At 43.7% G+C, this 19,058-nt stretch overlaps 1 protein-coding gene across 2 annotated transcripts in view; it reads right to left on the bottom strand.

Moving 5' to 3' along the window:
• LOC149322643 (advillin-like) overlaps positions 1–17,802 on the bottom strand; it is a 38,013-nt gene extending 20,211 nt beyond the window's left edge. For both annotated transcript variants that reach the window (XM_089480891.1, XM_089480884.1), the window contains exons 1-8: positions 17,737–17,802; positions 14,468–14,542; positions 12,747–12,943; positions 7,481–7,589; positions 6,104–6,214; positions 4,174–4,379; positions 2,429–2,507; positions 482–580 (exon numbers count right to left, since the gene is read on the bottom strand). In XM_089480891.1, the coding sequence (XP_089337017.1) occupies positions 482–580; positions 2,429–2,507; positions 4,174–4,379; positions 6,104–6,214; positions 7,481–7,589; positions 12,747–12,943; positions 14,468–14,542; positions 17,737–17,802 (942 nt within the window). The remainder of the gene's footprint in view (positions 1–481; positions 581–2,428; positions 2,508–4,173; positions 4,380–6,103; positions 6,215–7,480; positions 7,590–12,746; positions 12,944–14,467; positions 14,543–17,736) is intronic.
• Between the last annotated feature and the right edge of the window lie 1,256 nt (positions 17,803–19,058).

The following is a 19,058-nucleotide window of genomic DNA, read 5'->3' as shown; positions in this document are numbered from 1 at the left end:
CATACACAAGAACTGCCCCCCCAAGCCCATTTCTATATATTGCTGAATATGTTTTTCTGACTTCTCTATACCACATTTATTATTTCAGCAACAACTTGCCCTGTTCTGGTTTCTGGAAGGGTATGCATTAGTAAAGTGGCCAGGACAATTTCCTTTCTGAAAAACAAAACAAAACCCTTCAAGTTTAATTTCACACTTGTGCTTATTGTGGGATAGCTGTAACTCAAATACATCCAGTGACATTTACACTTAGACTTAGTAGTATGTGTGAAGGTAGGTACTGAGTAAATACTGAAAGTCAACTTGGTGCATTAGGTGGATGGTTTAAGCATTACACTAGGACTCTGGGAGCTCAGAGTCAGACTGTCTCAGGCTATAGCAACATCCTCTGAATAAATCTTGCCACCCCACCCCACCCCCCAAAAAACCCCCACAGACAGGAATTAGGAAGATCCAACCAAGTGAGTCTCTCACATCATACCAGGGCCTTAGACATGGCTGTTTGCTTCTCCACTTTTGTAGCTCCTTTGCCCTTCCATACATAGATTTTCATCCCACCATGGTCCAAAATGTAGCAGTCCTGAAGCACAAAGAAGGAAGCATTCAGAGCAATCCATGACTTCTGACTGGTTTCACAGCATGTGTATCCATGGAAAATGGGTGAAAATGAAAAATCCTTCATTTTGCCCTTAGGCAGATACTGAAAGCAAAACCTGATCCTGATGAAATGGCATAAGATTAATTATCTAGAGGCCATAGCTGTATTTGGATATATCTATACAATGAAATATCTTGGAGATGAGACCCAAGTCTAAACACAAAATTTATTTATGTTTCATATACACCTTATGCACATAGCCTGAAAGTAGTTGGCCCTCCACATTTGCGGGGTTAGGGGAGCAAGACCCCCATGAATGTGGAAAATTCACAAATAAGGCAAGCCCCATCAACCTCCTCCTCCTATGCCTGGGACAGCTGTAGCCAGCTGTCCTAGGCATGGAAAGGGGCCAGGGGAGCCCATGCGTGAGCCCTGCCCACCTCCTCCAGTGCCTGGGATCGCTCTGGCAAGCTGTTCCAGGCATCGGAGGAGGGGGTGAGAGAGGCTCACGCATGAGTTTCCCCTGGCCCCTCTGACCGCGAGTAACCAAATTCATGAATGCCAAGTCTGTGAATGTGAAGGGCCGACTGTAATTCTGTACAATATTTTTAATAATCTAGTATATGAAACAGAAAGCAAAGGTGACACTATCTGAGCCATTCATGAGAGAGGTTTTGATTTTCAAAATAGTTCAGATTTCAGAATTCTGGATAACAGAGACTCAACCTGTAATACTTGATTATTGGGGGGGAAATAAATTAATTACAACTAACTTGTTATAGAATTCAAAGATATAGCTGTATTAGTCTCTAAAATCAGTGTGTAGAGAATTCTTGTGCACATACTAATTCATTATAGAGAGCCAGCATGGTGTAGTAGTTTAAGTGACGGACTAGGACTCTGAAGACCAGAGTTGAAATCCCTGCTTGGCCAAGGAAACCCACTTTGGCATGTCACACTTCTTCAGCTTTAAGGGAAGGCAATGACAAACTTCCTCTGAAGAAATGTTGCCTAGAAAACCTAGTGATAAGATTGCTCTAGGGTCGCCAATTAAAAAGATTGTATGTACAGCGCTGTGTAAATTTACAGTGCTTTATAAATAAAGGTTAATAATAATAATAATAATAATAATAATAATAATTGGAAACAACTTGAAGGCACAAACAACAACAACAACTCATTATAACTAGTTACTTCCAAATGCTAAACAATGTATTGAGTGCTTTTCTGACAGCTGTAGAAAAACAACGCCTCAGCTGCACCAAGAGCCTCTTGGCATATCTGTGAAGTTGCTGTCGTTGTGGTGGCTTCTTGCAAAGATTGCTGGCCACTGAAATTTGATGATGATGCTGAAAATTGCCAGAGTACTTGCTGAATTACAAAATTATATTTTTTAGGGTTCTCCCCCCCTGTCCTGGGGGGAGGGGGTGTCATGCAGCCAGAGTACTCAGAACACCATTGCCAAAAGCTATATCATGGCAGATGGGAGCCAGTTCTGTGGATTTCAGCCAATATTTCCAAGAAAATAAGTCAGAATTAGACCTCAAGGCTGCAGTCCACGAGGCTATTATTTTGTAGCAATCCCATAGAGGTTTATCTTGATGTAAATTATCTGTAGATTACTGCAAAGGCAGGGCTGAAGAATTACATTCCTCCAGATGCTATAGGATCAAAACTCCCATCATCCCTCACTATTGGCTATGCTGGCTAGTGTGGATGGGAGTTGCAGTCCAGCAATATCTGGAGATTCACATTTGTAGCCCTGAGTGAAGGGTTTGTTGGATACACCAGTATCCTGCGGCAGCTGTTTCCTCCTCATCTCAGGCTTACATCATGGCTCAACATGTCCTGCACAAGGGGCCTCTGTGCCTCTTCTGTGACTTCCATTTTCCCTCCAGAGTCTGAGACACTAGAAGAGAGGTAGAAAGAGAGGTTGTTTTATTCTGAATTGCTGAGCCCAGGACAGAATCCCCTTATACAAGTTTTTATAGAATTCCCCCAGAAGTTTTCCTCAGGCTCCCTCAAGTCTTCTGCCCCAAGTGAGAGCAAGTTCACTCATACATGTTCTTCACTCAGTGATGACAGCAGTGATCACTGTGGTGATTTGGAGACCCCCATTTTTTCAAACACAGATTAGCAACCTTGCTTCTCTTGTTCGTACCAACATAACAATTTTGTGAATCAATACCACTTTCAGACTAGATCATAACCATGGCTTGGAAAAGGTTATTTATTCAGCTATAACCCTTAGTATCCTCAAGCAAGTATGGTCAGGATACTGGAGTTACCGTTTTCCGGCATATAAAATGACCCCCAACTTTTCCAGTTAAAATACAGAGTTTGGGATATACACACCGTATAAGACTACCACTCTTCCAACGCACATCAGATTTGATTTCAATATGGTAATTTTAATTCAAATGCTTATGACATGCAGGTACTTAGCAGGAAAACATGTTCTATTCAAAGCCTGCTTGGATTGGTCAGCTGCCTGCCCAGCCCTCACTGTCTCCAAGACTATAAGAGTGGTAGTGCAAACACGGCTCTTTTTTCCATACCCCGGGCGTTCCAGAAGCCTTCAGCTTGTTCTGCCCTTCACTTACACCTTCCTGGTGAGGCACCCCCTCACCTCGTCATCAGGACCACATTAACTCACTTCTTTCCATGAATCCTTGTGAGTGGATTTTCTTCTACCATATTTGTACAGTGCCACCCTTACTGCTTTCATACGGTTGCCACATACAGCGGAGATGCGGCTGTGGCCATTTTTGTGCTCCCCCCACCATATGCGGCGATCGCAGATTCTCCAGTCCAGCTCAGAAGTTTCAGCGCCTGCCCTATAAGATGACACCTGGCGTATAAGACGACCCCCGACTTTTAAGAAGATTTTCCTGGTTTAAAAAGTAGTCTTATATGCCAGAAAATACAGTATCTTCCAAATTATTAGCTTTTCCAAAGTCTGATGATCAGGGTCATACATGGTATATTTGCCACACCCCGAAAGATGAGCATTGGTGATGGGGGTGATGGGTCTAGTCCTCCATGTTCCTGCTGCCACTGCCACTGTTTATTTCTTCAGGGCATTGTGGCCCTCCAGAGGGGCTATCAGCAGCAGCATTGCCAGAGAGTAGCCTGGCAGTTCAACCAGGCAGTGTGGAGGCAGGCAGTGGAGAGACTCTTCCCTCTGTTCCCACAGTGGTCCAAAGAGCTGCAGGAGGAGCTGCTGGCCAGGCATGGGACTCCATTTCTTGCCCCTTCAGCAAAGCTGCAAGACCCAGAAACCCAAAACTTTGGCATCTACTGCTGGGGCCCCACAGCCTTTCCAAGTCTGATAGAGAGATTGGCTGGGCAGGAAAAAACCGCCTTTCCCCCTGGACAGCAAAGTTGCCAGACTTGGAACTTCGGCACCACTTCCCACCAATGTACCAGACAGCACCCCTCTCTGAGGTGTCACCTAGTGTGGTCTGCAGTCCCCACACCCCCTTGAGTGTGATGCTGATGATACCTCTGCCACTGGAAGCATCTCTGGCAACTATTTCCTCTTTTGTTTACGCAGGGAAGTTCTATCCACATACCGGTAGAGTAAGATGCACATCTTCTGCTGCTGATCCACCACCTCATCAGGAACAGTAGGTTTGAGGTCATGGGGCCTCGCTCCAAGCTCATTTTCCAACATCTTCATCAAATCTGGGCTGGCTTCTTCCTCATCACCCTCCACTACTCTAATCTCAGCTCGACCTCCACGTTCTCTGTCACGGATATCTTTGGCAAGAAGCATACCCTAACGAAGAAGGCAATGATCTTTGGAACATTAAGATGGTTTGAGCCTTATGCCAAACTCAAAATGTTGATCAGTCTAGACAAGTACTGCTTGCACTGACCACTTAGTGGTAAAACCTTTCAACAGCCCCAGGCTGGAATTTTTCCTAGCCTTACCTAGAGATGCTGAAGATTTAACCTGAGAGCTTCACCATGCAAAACTTGTGCTATACTTTGAGTGATGGCCTATTTGCATGGCCCCATCTTCCTTGAAGCATGACTGCATCTGCACTGTAGAATTCATGCGGTTTGACACTGCTTTAACTGCCATGGCTCAGTTCTATGGAATTCTGGGATTTGTAGTTTTGTGAGATATTTGGGTTTCTCTGTCAAAGAGCTCTGGTGCCACAGCAAACTACAAATCCCAGGAAACCATTGGATGGGGCTGTGGCAGTTAAAGTGATGTCAAACTACATTAATTCTGCAGCACAGCATCTATGGAGATTTTCAGACAGGGAGAAAAAGCCGGGAGTAAAAGGCATAGTCCCAGAAAAGTCGTATGATTTTTAGAACCATCTAATTAAAAAGAATAATTGTAAGCCGCTCTGATACCTTTATGGCTGATGGGTGGAGTATAAGTACAGTGGTACCCCGGGATACGAATGCGCCGCCTTACGAAATTTCCGGGTTACGAAAGAAATTCAATTAATTAATTATTTCCGGGTTACGAAGGTTATTCCGGGTTGCGAAAGAAATTTTGGTGCTTTTCGGCGCGATTTCACCCGGAATCGCGGCTTTCGCTATTAAAGCCTATGGGCTTTTTCGGCTAGCGAAAGTTTCCGGGTTACGAAGGGCTCCGCGGAACGGATTACTTTCGTAACCCGGGGTACCACTGTACTGTAATAAAATATATAAATGATCAAACACATCGAGCTTATCCAAGACTTAACCAATGAAGATCTAGGAATTCTCCAGCAAAAAAACCATTTAAGGGGAAGTCCCAGGAAGGCTTTGTTGCTGGAACATTTCTGGATCTTCATGAGTTAAGTCTATGGCCGGACGAACACATCTCAGATGCAAGCAGCCCAGATGCCAGCCAGGCTTATTCTGCAGCTTTTCAATGGGATTTTCCCATTCTTGAAAAGGTGCAGAATAAGCCCGGCTAGCATCCAGGCTATAAATGGGATGCATTCCCCTGCCCACAGGTGAATGCAGTAAAACCCGTTTTCAAAATATCTCCTTTGGGGATAAGGCACATTAAAAGAGAGTGCAGTAATCTCCATTGTGAGTTGGATCCTGAGGGGCTCCAAGGTCAATTCAGCCTCCATCCTTTCAGAGGTTGGTAAAATGAGTACCCAACTTGTTGGGGGTAATTGGCTCCCAGAATTGGCTCCCACACTGTAAACCACTTAGAGACTGCTTAATTCAGTATGAAGTGGTATAGGAATGTAAATGCTATTGCTATTGCTACACTCTTTTTCAGTAAAGAAACTTCCAATTTTTACAGACAGAATCCTTCACATTTTCTGTCTATAGCTAATAGTGGGTTGGGGGATGGGGGATAAATCAAGATTAGGGCATGCGGCAGTGAAAAGGGTTAGATCTTTTTAAAAAATAAAATAAAATAACATCCAGCTACAGAACTCCCATGTCATAGGGAGAAAGTACAGAAACTACAGATAGTACAGAGACCAAAGGCAGTTGTGGCCATAAAAAAAGAAACAGTGCTTTGGTTCCTGACCACACCTTCATGCGCTCCTGCGTGTTGCTCTTTGGCCCATTCCACTGAATGATGACTTGGCCAAGATCCAGCAAGAACACATCACCAACATTAAAGCTCTCCCAGCTCATCTCCACCTACAGATGTTCGGAATGCAAGAGCAAAAACAAATAGGAAAAGAGAAATAGTGAGAGGATTAGTTTTCAAAGCAGTACACGTTAGGACTTTATCACATGCTAGTTTAAGAATGGTATCATACTGGTTTGGCACCATTTCTTATCATACTTTTCCTTATGATATAGCTTTGGTGACTCATGGTCACATGATCTGCTTTCAACACTGACAATCAGCAATCAGCAATCGCAATCACTCATTCCCCCCCTTTCCTCCTGGAAAGCAGTGTTTATGGGCGGAATGAGTGATTGCGATTGCTGATTGCCTCCCAAATCCCACTGTTGTGTGTATCTCCAGCAGGCTTCAGGAAGGTACTGGCTGCTGCGATTGCTAAAAAGGGGAAGGGGAGAGTGGGGAGAAGAGCAGAATCACTCCGGATCACAGCACAGAAGCAGACCTGTAGAGGAGGGGATCTATCACTAGTAGACAGTCATAGAATACCGGTGTGATTGAGAGCCTGTTGACAGGTTTTGCCTGTCAGTTGAAAGGTACACTACAGTAACAAATAGAATGCAAGGCAGCAGCAGGAGAGACACAATGTTGTGTGTTAAGTTCCAGCCAAAGATGATTTTGTCCTGTTAAAATCCAGCTTTAATATACTGTGTGATAAAGCCCTTAGTCTCTTGAAGAATAGAAAGGACGGAGGGAGGGGGAGGGAGGTTTAAAAAAAGAATGTAGCAGCACCTTTAAGACTAAATGGTTTTTACTTTTGCACAAGCTTTCATGGCTTCTTCTTGATGTCCGTGGCTTCTTCAGATGCAGCTCAAGAAATGGGGTTTATAGCTACAAAATCTCATGCAAAAAGAATAACCATTTAGTCTTAAAGGCGCTGCTACATTCCTTTATCCCGCTCCACCTCCTTTCCTTCTTGTTACAGTGAAAGGATTAGGAGCAACCAGAAAAAAACCAAGCAATTTTGCTGCTTAAGTAGCCAGGCACTCTGCTTCTCCATCTGTTCTATATAAAGACAAAAACTGGACTGGCAGATGAACTTTACTTCAGCACCATTGACAGGACAGTGTCTTCCACCACATTTGAGGTTGCCGGATGAGTAGCATGACAGTGGCACACATACCTCCAATAGAGGGGAACGGTCAGTTGGCTCAGGAAGAACAGTCATGGGGCAGCCACTGCTAAGTCCCAGCATCTGCTGTAGGAGCAAGGAAGGAGAAGAAACCGCCCTCGGCCCCAGAGCAGATGAGAAGAGAAAATGCTGGGTTCAGCCTCACCTCTATAGCTGTGACATTCCTCCTGCCTTTAACATGCAGCAGCCGCTTGACATTGTAAGTATTGGTCTCCACGTGGTTCAGTCCAGAGGCAACACCCCCTTTCTTGTAGCTGTTTAGATTGGGGGAGAAGGAGAAGAGCATGAGAGCTGGACAAAACAGGCAACTCTCTGCTAGTAAGGATTAATAAGAATGAATTATGGTGACTTTCTGCTATGAAAGTCTATGGCCAGCCAGACTGATGCTCTGGTATGTTAAACTAGGACTGCAGAATTAATGTAGTTTGACACCACATTAACTGCCATAGCTCAATGCTTTGGAATTCTGGGATTTTTAGTTTTATGAGTTATTTAGCCTTCTCTGTCAGAGAGCTCTGGTGCCACAACAAACTACAAATCCCAGTTTGATAGCACTGAGCCATGGCAGTTAAAGTGGTGTCAAACTGCATTCTTCTGCAGTGTGGCAGCAGCATAAGGCTTTTAACATTCAACAGTTGTCACACTGTGCATCAACCCAAAAGACACACACAAATTCATCAAGTAATGCAACACATTTTAAAACTTAAATTTAAATTAATTTTTAAGCAAAAGTGCTCATAAAAACTGACATGATAGGTACCAACATGGTAGAAACATTACCTCCTCTGGAAAACCACCTCTTCTGATATGGCACTGTTAAGAGGGCATCCAAAAACCAAATGAAAATAGGCTTTGTTTTTCTTTAAAGCAATTAGTTTGTCCGTTTTTAGATTCATGCAGGTTATGACCCTGGGATTAATTGTCTTTGGTTGTAAATGAGACTTATGTCTAGTTAAGCATCTATACGATTATATTGCTAGATCACATAAGTCCAAAATACAAAATAGTCCAGTCTGAGATTGTTTTAATCTCCCTGGGGATCCTGGGAATTGTAGTTCATTGTGGCACCTGAGCTCTCTCTGACAGAGAAGGCTAAATATCTCATAAAACTAGTTCCCAGAATTCCCTACCACTGAGTGGTGTCAAATTGAATGATTTCTGCAGTGTGTTTTGGACCCTGGTCCAAATAGATTAGACTATTTCAGATACCTTTAATTGCATAAAAACATTCCTCACTCTGTTCAAAATCCCAATTAGAGTAGACACACTCGATCAAGTATTGAATTGTGAATCAACCTGTAGGTAAATCCCACTGATCCAATTCATCTAGTTTAGTGAGGACCAACAATATGATTCAGGTCTTGGAAGTTATTTTTGATACTGCTATACTACCTTTCTGGCCAAAGTGGTTTACAGACATTAAAAAGAAAACCAACGAGATACAGCATAACAATGTACTAAAAGCAGCCTTATAATATGAGGATGAATTTTTAAGCCTAGTTTTTATCTTTTTATGTTTTAAAATCGAAAGTAAAAAAGCAATGGAAAAATGGGAACAGTACAATGACTATACAATAATTATGCGTTAGGCATAAGTATTAATATAAACTGTTAATGTATCCAAAATTTACCTGTCAGACGTTAATGCTTACAGGAAACACATTCACATGTAGATAAAACAATACAGGCATTTAAGCATCAGTGATAAGGATACTTGAGTTCTCTTATGTACAACAGCTATAATATCCTTCATGGAAAAGGGAGTAGGGCAATTCCTAGTCCTGACATCTAATCCAGTTTTTCTCATCCTTTTTACCCTGGAGGAATTCTTGAAAAAAATGTCAGGTCTCAGAGAACTGCTCCATAAAAATTATTATTATGTTGTTGTTGTCTGTCTTCAAATCATTTCTGACTTAAGGCAAATCTATCATGGGATTTTTTTGGCAAGTTTCTTTGGAGGGGCTTCGCCACTGCCATCCTGTGAGGCCGAGAGAGTGTGACTTGCCCAAGGTCACCCAGTGGGTTTCCATGGCCAAACTGGGATTCAAAGCCTGGTCTCCCAGTGTCCTAGTCCAATGTGCAAACCATTAGATCAAAGCATTATATCTACTGTTTAATTAAAAAAGTTTTTTTCCAACCACGATCTATCACAGAACCCCCAGCGACCTCTTTTTTGTACTCCAGAGTTCCAGGAAACCCAAGGTGAGAAACCTTGACTTATGGAGTATAGGAAATAGAATACTGAAATCCAGTGTAGTGTAGTGCTTTGAGTGCTGGACTATGACTCTGGAAACCAGGGTTTGAATCCCCACTGGGCTATAAAAGCCCACTGGATGACCTTGGGCATGTCACACTCTTTCAGCCACAGAGGAAGGCAAAGGCAAACCCCGTCTTGAAGAAATCTCGCCAAACAAAATCTTGCAGTGAGTAGGAAACGTCTTGAAGGACCACAGCAACAACTCTAAATTCTCATTTGGTGGGTAGAAGATCCAAAGAAGCTTAGTGCTCTGTCCTCATCTAGTGCTAGCACTGGAGAATGCAGAACCTGTTTTAATACTGTAACAATTTCATTCTGTTTTAATGCATCACTTTTGTATGTTCTTAATTGTCCTGTTCTTTTAAACTGTAAGCTGCTCTGAGTCCCAGTTTTAGGGAAAAGGTGGGATACAAATAACTATGATAACAACAACAACCTAAGATACTTCTCCTTGCCCATATTTTCTTTAATAAAAGAGCACATCAATGGTGTCACTAGTTAGAGTGTCATCCAGTTCAAAAGGCTGCTGGGGGGGGGGGGGGCTTCCCTGCCCCTTCCACTAACTCGAAAGCCTGTCCCCTTGTCTCAGACTGCTCTGTTGTCCACCACTTGGCCAGTCCCTGGAAGGGCTGGTGGGTGCTGGTGGCCTCCCTTGCCACCTCTCCATCTCCAGCCACTGCATCACTCTGGCCAGGCAAGAGAGACAGCAGGAGGGGACAAAGGGGGCGTGTTTGCCCCTCCTGCTGTTCCATCACTGGGCTTCCTCTCCAGGAAGAAAGTCTGGTGACGGAACAGCCAGGGAAGGTGCATGTTCATCTCTCCTGCTCTGAAGTGGAAGGAGGGCCTAACTGGGTGTCACCCCCAATAATGAATTCAAGTTTTTTTAGTCCAAGTCTCAAGTCAAATCTCAGGTCTCTACCTTCAAGTCTCAAGTTGAGTCTCAAGTCCTTGCAAGATACTTTCAAGTCATGTCTCATGTCAAGCCTCAGACTGGGAGCCAACCTTTAACCGAAAAAAAGTAGTCACAGTGCATTTCTCAGAGGGGAACACATTAGGCAATGGACTTGAGGTGGGGCTTGAGGTCTGCTCGGCAGCCTGTCCCTGCTGTATATCAGAGCAGCCTTCTAAAGCTCCACAAAAGCTTTAGAAGGATCCTGCCACTTCAAGTCCATTGCCTAATGAATTTGCTTCTGAGAAATGTAGCCAGAGTTCTGGGGAAGGGACTTGCCTGCTGCTCAAGGTAAATGGTACCAGCAACTCAGCCACTAAAAATATAGAAGTCTCATGTCAGGTTGAGTCAGTGTGTCATTTTTGACAAGTCAAGTCCAAGTCAAGTCACTGAAGAGACTTGAGTTTGACTTAAGTCTGAATCAAATGACTTGAGTCTACATCACTGGTCACTCCTCCTCTGGGGTGTCACCCAGTATGATCTGCACTCCCCACACCCCCTCTCATGACACCACTGCAGCACATACCTTCCAACATTTCACAAAGGAAAATCAAAGCATCTCTGTTCTTAGGGTCATTTTGTAAGCCCACCCCTTTTGCTATTACTCACTATAAAAGCGTCTAAAAACTATGATTAGGCAACCAGGTGGGGTAGGATTGTATGCAGCCATCAGTTTCAATGGCTCTCTAAAAGTGATTGGTTCAGTACAAGCTCTCACTGGGAAAGGAAGAAGAAGGAAAAAGGGGAGAGAGAAAAGAAGGTAGCAGAAAGAGAGAGGAAGAAGGGGGAGATTCACTGGAGTTGTCATGAAAGTGAAGGAAATTGTTAGTCATTTATTATTACTGGGGTTTTTTTTAAATCAAAACAGATGGGAGGTTCTTATGGGAGGTTCCATACTCTCCAACATATTTCACAGATGAAATCTGGGACACATGAGGCCAAGCAACATCAGAGTGGGGTCACAAAGGCAAAGGCTCATGAGGAAGAACACACCAGCAATGAGAAGCTGCAGCAGTTTGCTTTTGGCTGAGACTACTGAGAAGGGCAAGACTCTGCCTTTTCCTCTCCTCCTCGGTGAGTTGAGTCAAACTAGTTTGATATTTTGAAGTCAGTTTGCAACAACGCTCTTCTCAGCTTTTGCCTTGTTGAGTTAACTGAGTGCAAACTACTTTTGCACTTTGAACTCAGTTTACAGCAACTGAAATGAGCTGAGAAGGAAGGGGAGAGAAACTGGGACATTTTAAAAGCACCTGAAAAGTGGGAATATAGAGGATTAATCTAGGACTGTCCTTGCCAAATTAGGACAGTTAGAGGGCATGGATATTCTGCCTTATGTGTCAAAATAACATAGCTGGCCTAGGGCATTATGCACCTTAGGTACCATTTGCTTTTCCACTTCAGTTAACAAAACATCTTAGGCTGGCCCTGTGTCTGGAAGAGAGCATGTGCAACTGAGATAGACCTCCATGATAGGACCTCCATGTAAGTCTGTATTATGATCTGGTAGGAAGGTTGAAGTTCTCGTTTCCAACATGAAGCAAGAAGACTGTACTAGAGTCTGTGAAGCATCTTCCAAATCTATGATCCTATAAATTCTAGATCGAGGGAAATAATATTCTGCTTTGGTCAACCTCACCTGGAACACTATGTTCAGTTCTGGTCACTACAATTCAAGATGGATATGGGCAAGCTGGAGTGTGTCTAGAGGAGGAGAACCAAACTGGTGAAAGGTCTGGAAACCATGCCCTATGAGTAGCTTAGGGAGCTGGGTATGTTTAACCTGCAGAAGAGAAGGTTAAGGAGTAGCATGATAGCCAGCTTCTTTTCTGCTGCTTCAGAGACTAGGATATGGAGCAATGGATTCATACTACAGGAAAGGAGATTCCACCTAAATATTAGGAAGAACTTCCTGTTGGTAAGAGCTGTTTGACAGTGAAACACACTCAGAGTGTAGCAGAATCTCATTCTTTGGAGGTTTTCAAACAGAGGCTGAATGTCCATCTGCCAGGTATGCCTTGATTATGTGTTTTTGTATGGCAGGGGGTTGGATTGGATGGCCCTTGTCAACTCTTCTAACTCTAGGATACCATGATTCATTGATCTTCCTGTCCCGAAACATCTTCAGCACTAGAATCTGAAATGAGGTCCCTGCTTGCTCCTTCAGGAAAAGGCTGACCTTTGAGATTTCTCTGGCCTCTTACTCACATGACACCTTGTTTGAAGTAGCCCTTGAAGAGGTCAGACTCATAGCCTTGCACCTCTCTGTGCTGTACCGGGATTCCACCAAGGTAGTCATCCAACTGGGTAGTATATATGGCAGCACAGCCCTGTTCATCCTGTGAGGAATATTTTCCAATCCAGTAGTGGACATCATAGGACACAACAGTGCCTGATTTGCGGGTCTGCAGTAGGAACAGAGTTCAGGGGGAGAAATAAGGATCTGGTTAGGTAAAGCCTCTGTGCATGGCTAAGGACAGTGCAACCCTGTGGGGCAGCAGTGAATCTGCTCCAGGTTTTAGTGCAAAAGTGTTGATCCTTGATTCCAAAATAGGTTGAATACCTGGACTGATCCTTGAAATTTCAGGCTGAAGCCAAGAGCTGATTCACTAGCGTACTAACAAGGCAGCCATCAGCCACCACTGGTTAAGGAGGTCAAAAACACCCCATTCCTTCCATGGCCTCTCCTAAAAACAAAAGAGCTATCTCATCCCAGCATCCTTATTGCTGCCACAGCCAGTTAGCTTTACTAGAGTTTTTTCATCCCAGGGTTAACAACCATTCTTTAGTCATTCTAGTGCACCATTACAGCGACTGGGAGGTGTCCCCCCCCACCACCACCACCACTAGAAGCAAATACTCCAGACTAGAGATGGAGAGTTGTTTTTAAAAATAATTGGCTACTGTAATGGTACACTACACCACACTGTAATGGTATATACACCATTACTGAACTCGTATATAGTTCAATAGGTCCTGGAAATAAATTACCATGGCAGTTAAAATTTTACCAAGTAACTCTTTACAATTTATTATGAAAACCCCTAACCCTAAAACTTATACTTTCAATGATATATATATTCAATCTGACTGCTACAAATTGCTGGCAGATGTTACCAAAAACACTCCCTTTTGTCTGCCTCACCATTCGCTCAACATCCACAACAGACCACAAGTCAGCAGCATGAGTCATAGCAAAAGTGAACATATGAACCATGTGATTGCAACCAGGAGAATGCTGCAATTGTCATTTCCCAGCATCTTGATTTGCCGTGCCTTGGCAGCCCTTCAGTTGGTGTGGTACTTGGTTTAAGCATAATTTTTGGGTCACATTTGGTCCTTAACTACCATAAATACGAATCATAAAAGATTATAAGTCTGTCTTATGATCTCGTAAATATTGGACATATGCCAGCCTTTGTTATAACCTAGTTGTGGGCAAAAGTACTTAATATAAAAGACTGATTAGTAATTAGTTACTTTCACAGTTGACATAGACATGGGCAGGGTTATTTGTAACCACCTGCCACTTCTTTTACTATATCCCATGAATAATATTCCAGTTGGGAGACAGATGTTGGAACCTTTATACCCAGTCTGGTCAGGTTAGAAGGATTATCAAATAACTGCTTACTCTGTCCAGAGTGAAGCAGATGTCCTCAGAAGCTTACAAAAGTACTAGCATCATCCCACTTTTAGTCTGGTTTCCTGAAACACTAATGAGCCTAATTTTCCACCCCCACACCATACTTGATGTATGGGCCGCTGGATAGGTCATGAATGTTTCACTTCTTAGGGAAGGAACTCAACATGGGTGAGGATGAATCTAGTGATTGAGAAAGTTACTTTTTGGGGCTACAGGTCATACCAAGCTGATACATCATAAAAGACACCAAGATCTTCAGCAGAACCAGTTTCAGGGTACTTACTGAGAGGAGAACATAGCAATCTCCTTCATAAAAGCTGCCATGAGCTTTCGGAGGCACCAGTATTAGATCCATTTTCTGGGAAGAAGACACATACAGGTAAAAACAGTAACCAAAATAAATTTATCGGCTTCACTCACAGGCCTAAATCCAGCTGTCAGTCCCAACTAGTGTTATTTTTGCTAATGCCTTGAAACCATCTCTGATCCTGTTCAAGGATTTTCTTGGCAAGGTTTATTCAGAGGGGGTTTGCCTTTGTCTTCCTCTTAGCCTGAGAGGGAGTGACTTGTCCAAGGTCACCAGTAGATTTCCATGGCTGAGCAGGGATTCAAACCCTTGTTTCCCAGAGTCCTAGTCCAATATTCAAACTCCTGGAGTCTCCCAGAGTCCTAATAAATGCTAGAGTAGACCCATCATGTCCATGGGAACTTGAGTTAACAGATTCTCAGCTTCCCATCTCCATCGTTAAGACATCTATCAGTGGAGATCCTTGGGACAGGACCCTCAAGAACTACAAAGAGGATGGATCGTTGAGTTGCACTGGCATAACCACAAAACATTAAAGACATGGGGCTAGCTCCAATTGTTGGTCTCAGCTAGAGAAGGCCCATTACATCAATAAGGCTTAAAAGTCACAGATATTCAGTTGACCTGCCCTAGATGGGAGTAACAACTGGACTTAGCCCATTAAAAGTCAAACCATTCTGTTAGAATCAGGAAGTGCAGAAATTGTCGTGTAACTAGGGTGGCCACCTGAAAAAAAGCACAGGGCTCCTCTGTCTTTGAAAGCAGTGTAGAAAGTATACTACACCTGCTGAAATTACCTCTTCCACACAACTATGAAAGGTACAGGAGGTGTTCCACTTTTTCATGTGTCCATTCTATGTATTAATTCTTACAGTACAATCCTTATAGCACCATTCTGTACATGTTTAATAAGCTCCACTGACTTTGATGTGATACGGGATGATTTCAGAAGAGATGGTGAAAGGAAGGCACACAACAACAAACACTCACACACAGATCAGTCTGAGGATGCATTTAATGCAGAATTAATGCATTTTGACACCACTTTAACTGTAATGGCTGAATGCTACGGAATTCTGGGGTTTGTAGTTTTGTGAGATATTTAGCCTTCTCTGTCAGAGAGCTCTGGTGCCACAACAAACTACAAATCCCAGGATACCCTAGCATTGAACCATGCATTAATTCTGCAGTGCAGCAGGCTTATCTGAGGTTGGGCTGCGGGCAAAACACCATTAAAAGCAGCAGCAGAAGTCTTACGGGTTGTTCCCACTTAAGATTTGAAACGATTTAAAATACAACGTTTTTAATAAAATCGATTCAAAACAACACTGTTCTTATCCCGCTATCCGAATCGCTTTGTTCATCGTTCCCATCTGGTTGTTTAAATCGAAGTTTTTACCTGCAAGCGTTCCTACTTGGCATGAAATCGGTGTTTAAATAAAGCGATTCTTCTCCTCCATACCTTATTTGGAGCTGTCAATCAATAGTACGTCAGAATGACGTAACGTTAATCCGGAATATTTGGAAGCGATTTATCTTTTGGCATCGTTTCCATTTCATTGACAGCCAGAGAGAATCCCTTCAGAGAGCACAGAGATCAATGAAGGAGGCTTCTGGCAAAAAGCGAAGCTCTTTCCAGAGGAACTATGGGATAGGTTTTGGAGGGCAGCATCCTGTCTCCCAAGACAGCCAGGGAGAATCCCTTCAGAGAGCACAGAGATCAATGAAGGAGGCTACTGGCAAAAAGCGAAGCTCTTTCCAGAGAAACTATGGGATAGGTTTTGGAGGGCAGCATCCTGTCTCCCAAGACAGCCAGGGAGAATCCCTTCAGAGAGCCCAGAGATCAATGAAGGAGGCTGCTGGCAAAAAGCGAAGCTCTTTCCAGAGAAACTATGGGATAGGTTTTGGAGGGCAGCATCCTGTCTCCCAAGACAGCCAGGGAGAATCCCTTCAGAGAGCACAGAGATCACTGGGAGAGGCTTCTGGCAAAGCGAAGCTCTTTCCAGAGGAACTATGGGATAGGTTTTGGAGGGCAGCATCCTTTCTCCCAAGACAGCCAGGGAGAATCCCTTCAGAGAGCACAGAGATCAATGGGAGAGGCTTCTGGCAAAGCGAAGCTCTTTCCAGAGGAACTATGGGATAGGTTTTGGAGGGCAGCATCCTGTCTCCCAAGACAGCCAGGGAGAATCCCTTCAGAGAGCACAGAGATCAATGAAGGAGGCTTCTGGCAAAAAGCGAAGCTCTTTCCAGAGGAACTATGGGATAGGTTTTGGAGGGCAGCATCCTGTCTCCCAAGACAGCCAGGGAGAATCCCTCAGAGAGCACAGAGATCAATGAAGGAGGCTGCTGGAAAAGCAGGGAGGGAGCACTCTTCCCAAAGATTCTCTTTCCAGGGTTGGAGGAGAAGGCAGATTCCATTTGAGAAATGGAGGGAGAAAGGCTCTATCCCCCCCCCCCCATTGATCAGAGCCCTTCCTTGCCTGGGCGAGATCAGATGCCTCCTCGCGAGGAGCTTTCCCTTCCCTGCCTCGGCGAGATCAGATGCCTCCTCGCGAGGAGCCTTCCCTTCCCTGCCTGGGTGAGATCAGATGCCTCCTCGCGAGGAGCCTTCCCTTCCCTGCCTGGGCGAGATCAGTGCCCAAGCGGGCAGGGAATGCCTCTTTGAGAGGAGCCTTCCCTTCCTGCCTCTCCTCCGTTAGAAATGGGCTCTCCCCACACAGAGGGGAGGTTGCAATCCATCGGGGGAAGCCTTGTACTCCTTTGGCAGATGCAGGCGCTTGAGCAGCCGGGACTTCAGGCGCTTAAAGCGCTGAAGAGATTAAGCGCCTGTAAACCATTAAAATAAAAAATAAAAATAATCCTTATCTCTTATTGAAAGACCACAGCGGACAAAGGGGTGAGGGAAGCAAAAATGGCGACAGCCAGACGGATGGGGACAGAAAGGGCAACTCCCCCAAGGACAGCCCCATCGCACTCCGCTCCTCCCATTCATCTAACGCAATTTCAAAGGCTGTCGTTCCTATTTAAATGCTCCGGTTCCTAAATCGAATCAATGGAAAAACGTAGGTCGGACCCTAGTGTTTTTTTAACACGCGTTAAATGAGGAAAACTCGAATCAAAATTTTATTCCGCTCTACAATTCGATTTGTAGTGGAGACGATTGCGGGTTGCTCTAGAACCGTTCTAGGTTTAAATCGGATCCTAATAGGAACGCCACTCCTTGGAGAAAAATGTATTTACTCTACCTCAATTCTCCAGATGATCAATCCAGGTGTGTTGGTAACCGCTTTGAAGGCACTGGTCAGAGCCATGACAGCTTCCAATTTTTTGAATATTCAGCAATACTGGTTAAAGCAAGAAGAAACAAATAACAAGGGTAAAAATTCATAAAACAATTTAAGGGTAGCAAGGTTTGGACAATGCACAATTCAAAATATGTCACCTGAGTACTAATCTCACAAATTCTAATCTCTTAAAGGCATTCACCAAATTGTCAGGAATATCTGCTACATGTATGTTTTCTAGAATGATTTGCTAATAGCTCTTGAGAATACTGTCTAAAAGTTGTCTGCCATGGGTCAAATGCCAGCATTCTCTGAAGATGCCTGGCAAAACATCAGGAATAAACTCTTCTAGAACATGGCCACACAGCCCGAAAAACTCACAAAAAACTATGGACGCCGGCCATGAAAGCCTTCACAGTCAGTGGAAACCTTTTTCATGGAAGCTTGACCTAAAACAATACAATATCTGTCCCTTTCCCCCAGTCACCATCTTACCTGAAATTCAATACCCTGGTTTGAGTATTCGTCAGTTTTTTGTACTCTACAATGTTTCAGCATTATATTCTCCACACCTTAAAATCTCCTATCTCCTCTTCAGCTAATTATACAATTTGAAAATAAAGCTTATGGTGAATTATCATCTTGCTATGAGATTCTCCTAGCTGTGCTGATACAATCAATACAAACACCATGGCACACCCATTAGACTTCCTTGTCTTCTCCAAATTTAAGATAGACTGTGTGCTTTTTAAAAATTTCTAAATGTGCAGCATGGACGTTTCAAAAAATGAATAAGGCAACAAATGAATAAATGAACATTGGGATGTGAAGAGTGAACATTTAAAAAGGCACACAGGAGAAAACATTGCTCTGGGAATTTAGGGAAGGAATGAAAGCCAATGTGGGACTAAAACTCTGGAGACCAGGGTTTGAAACCCCGCCTGGCCATGGAAACTCACTGGGTGACACTGGGCAACTCATATTCTCTCACCTTCAGAGAGAGGCAAAGGCAAACCCCCTCTGAACATATTTTGCCACGACAATCCAGTGAGAGGATCACCTTAGTAGCATCATAAGTTGGAAATGACTTAAAGGTGCACAACAAAAAAAGAGAAGACATGTTTGCAGCAAGAGTCAATGAGGTCTGTTCACAGCCAGCCTATGCTTCATGCTTGCAGGATTCTCACCGCAAAAATATTGACCTCAAAGAGGAATAGCCTCTTTGTTCTTATCACAGAGGGTGAGCTGTATGATCAGTTTTGTGTATATTTGTATCTTCAAAT

Source organism: Sceloporus occidentalis, unplaced genomic scaffold, assembly GCF_023333645.1.
Source record: "Sceloporus occidentalis isolate IW3139 unplaced genomic scaffold, rSceOcc1.0.p SCAF_1, whole genome shotgun sequence".
NCBI classification, from domain to species: domain Eukaryota; kingdom Metazoa; phylum Chordata; class Lepidosauria; order Squamata; family Phrynosomatidae; genus Sceloporus; species Sceloporus occidentalis.
This window is presented reverse-complemented; position numbering and strand designations above follow the sequence as displayed.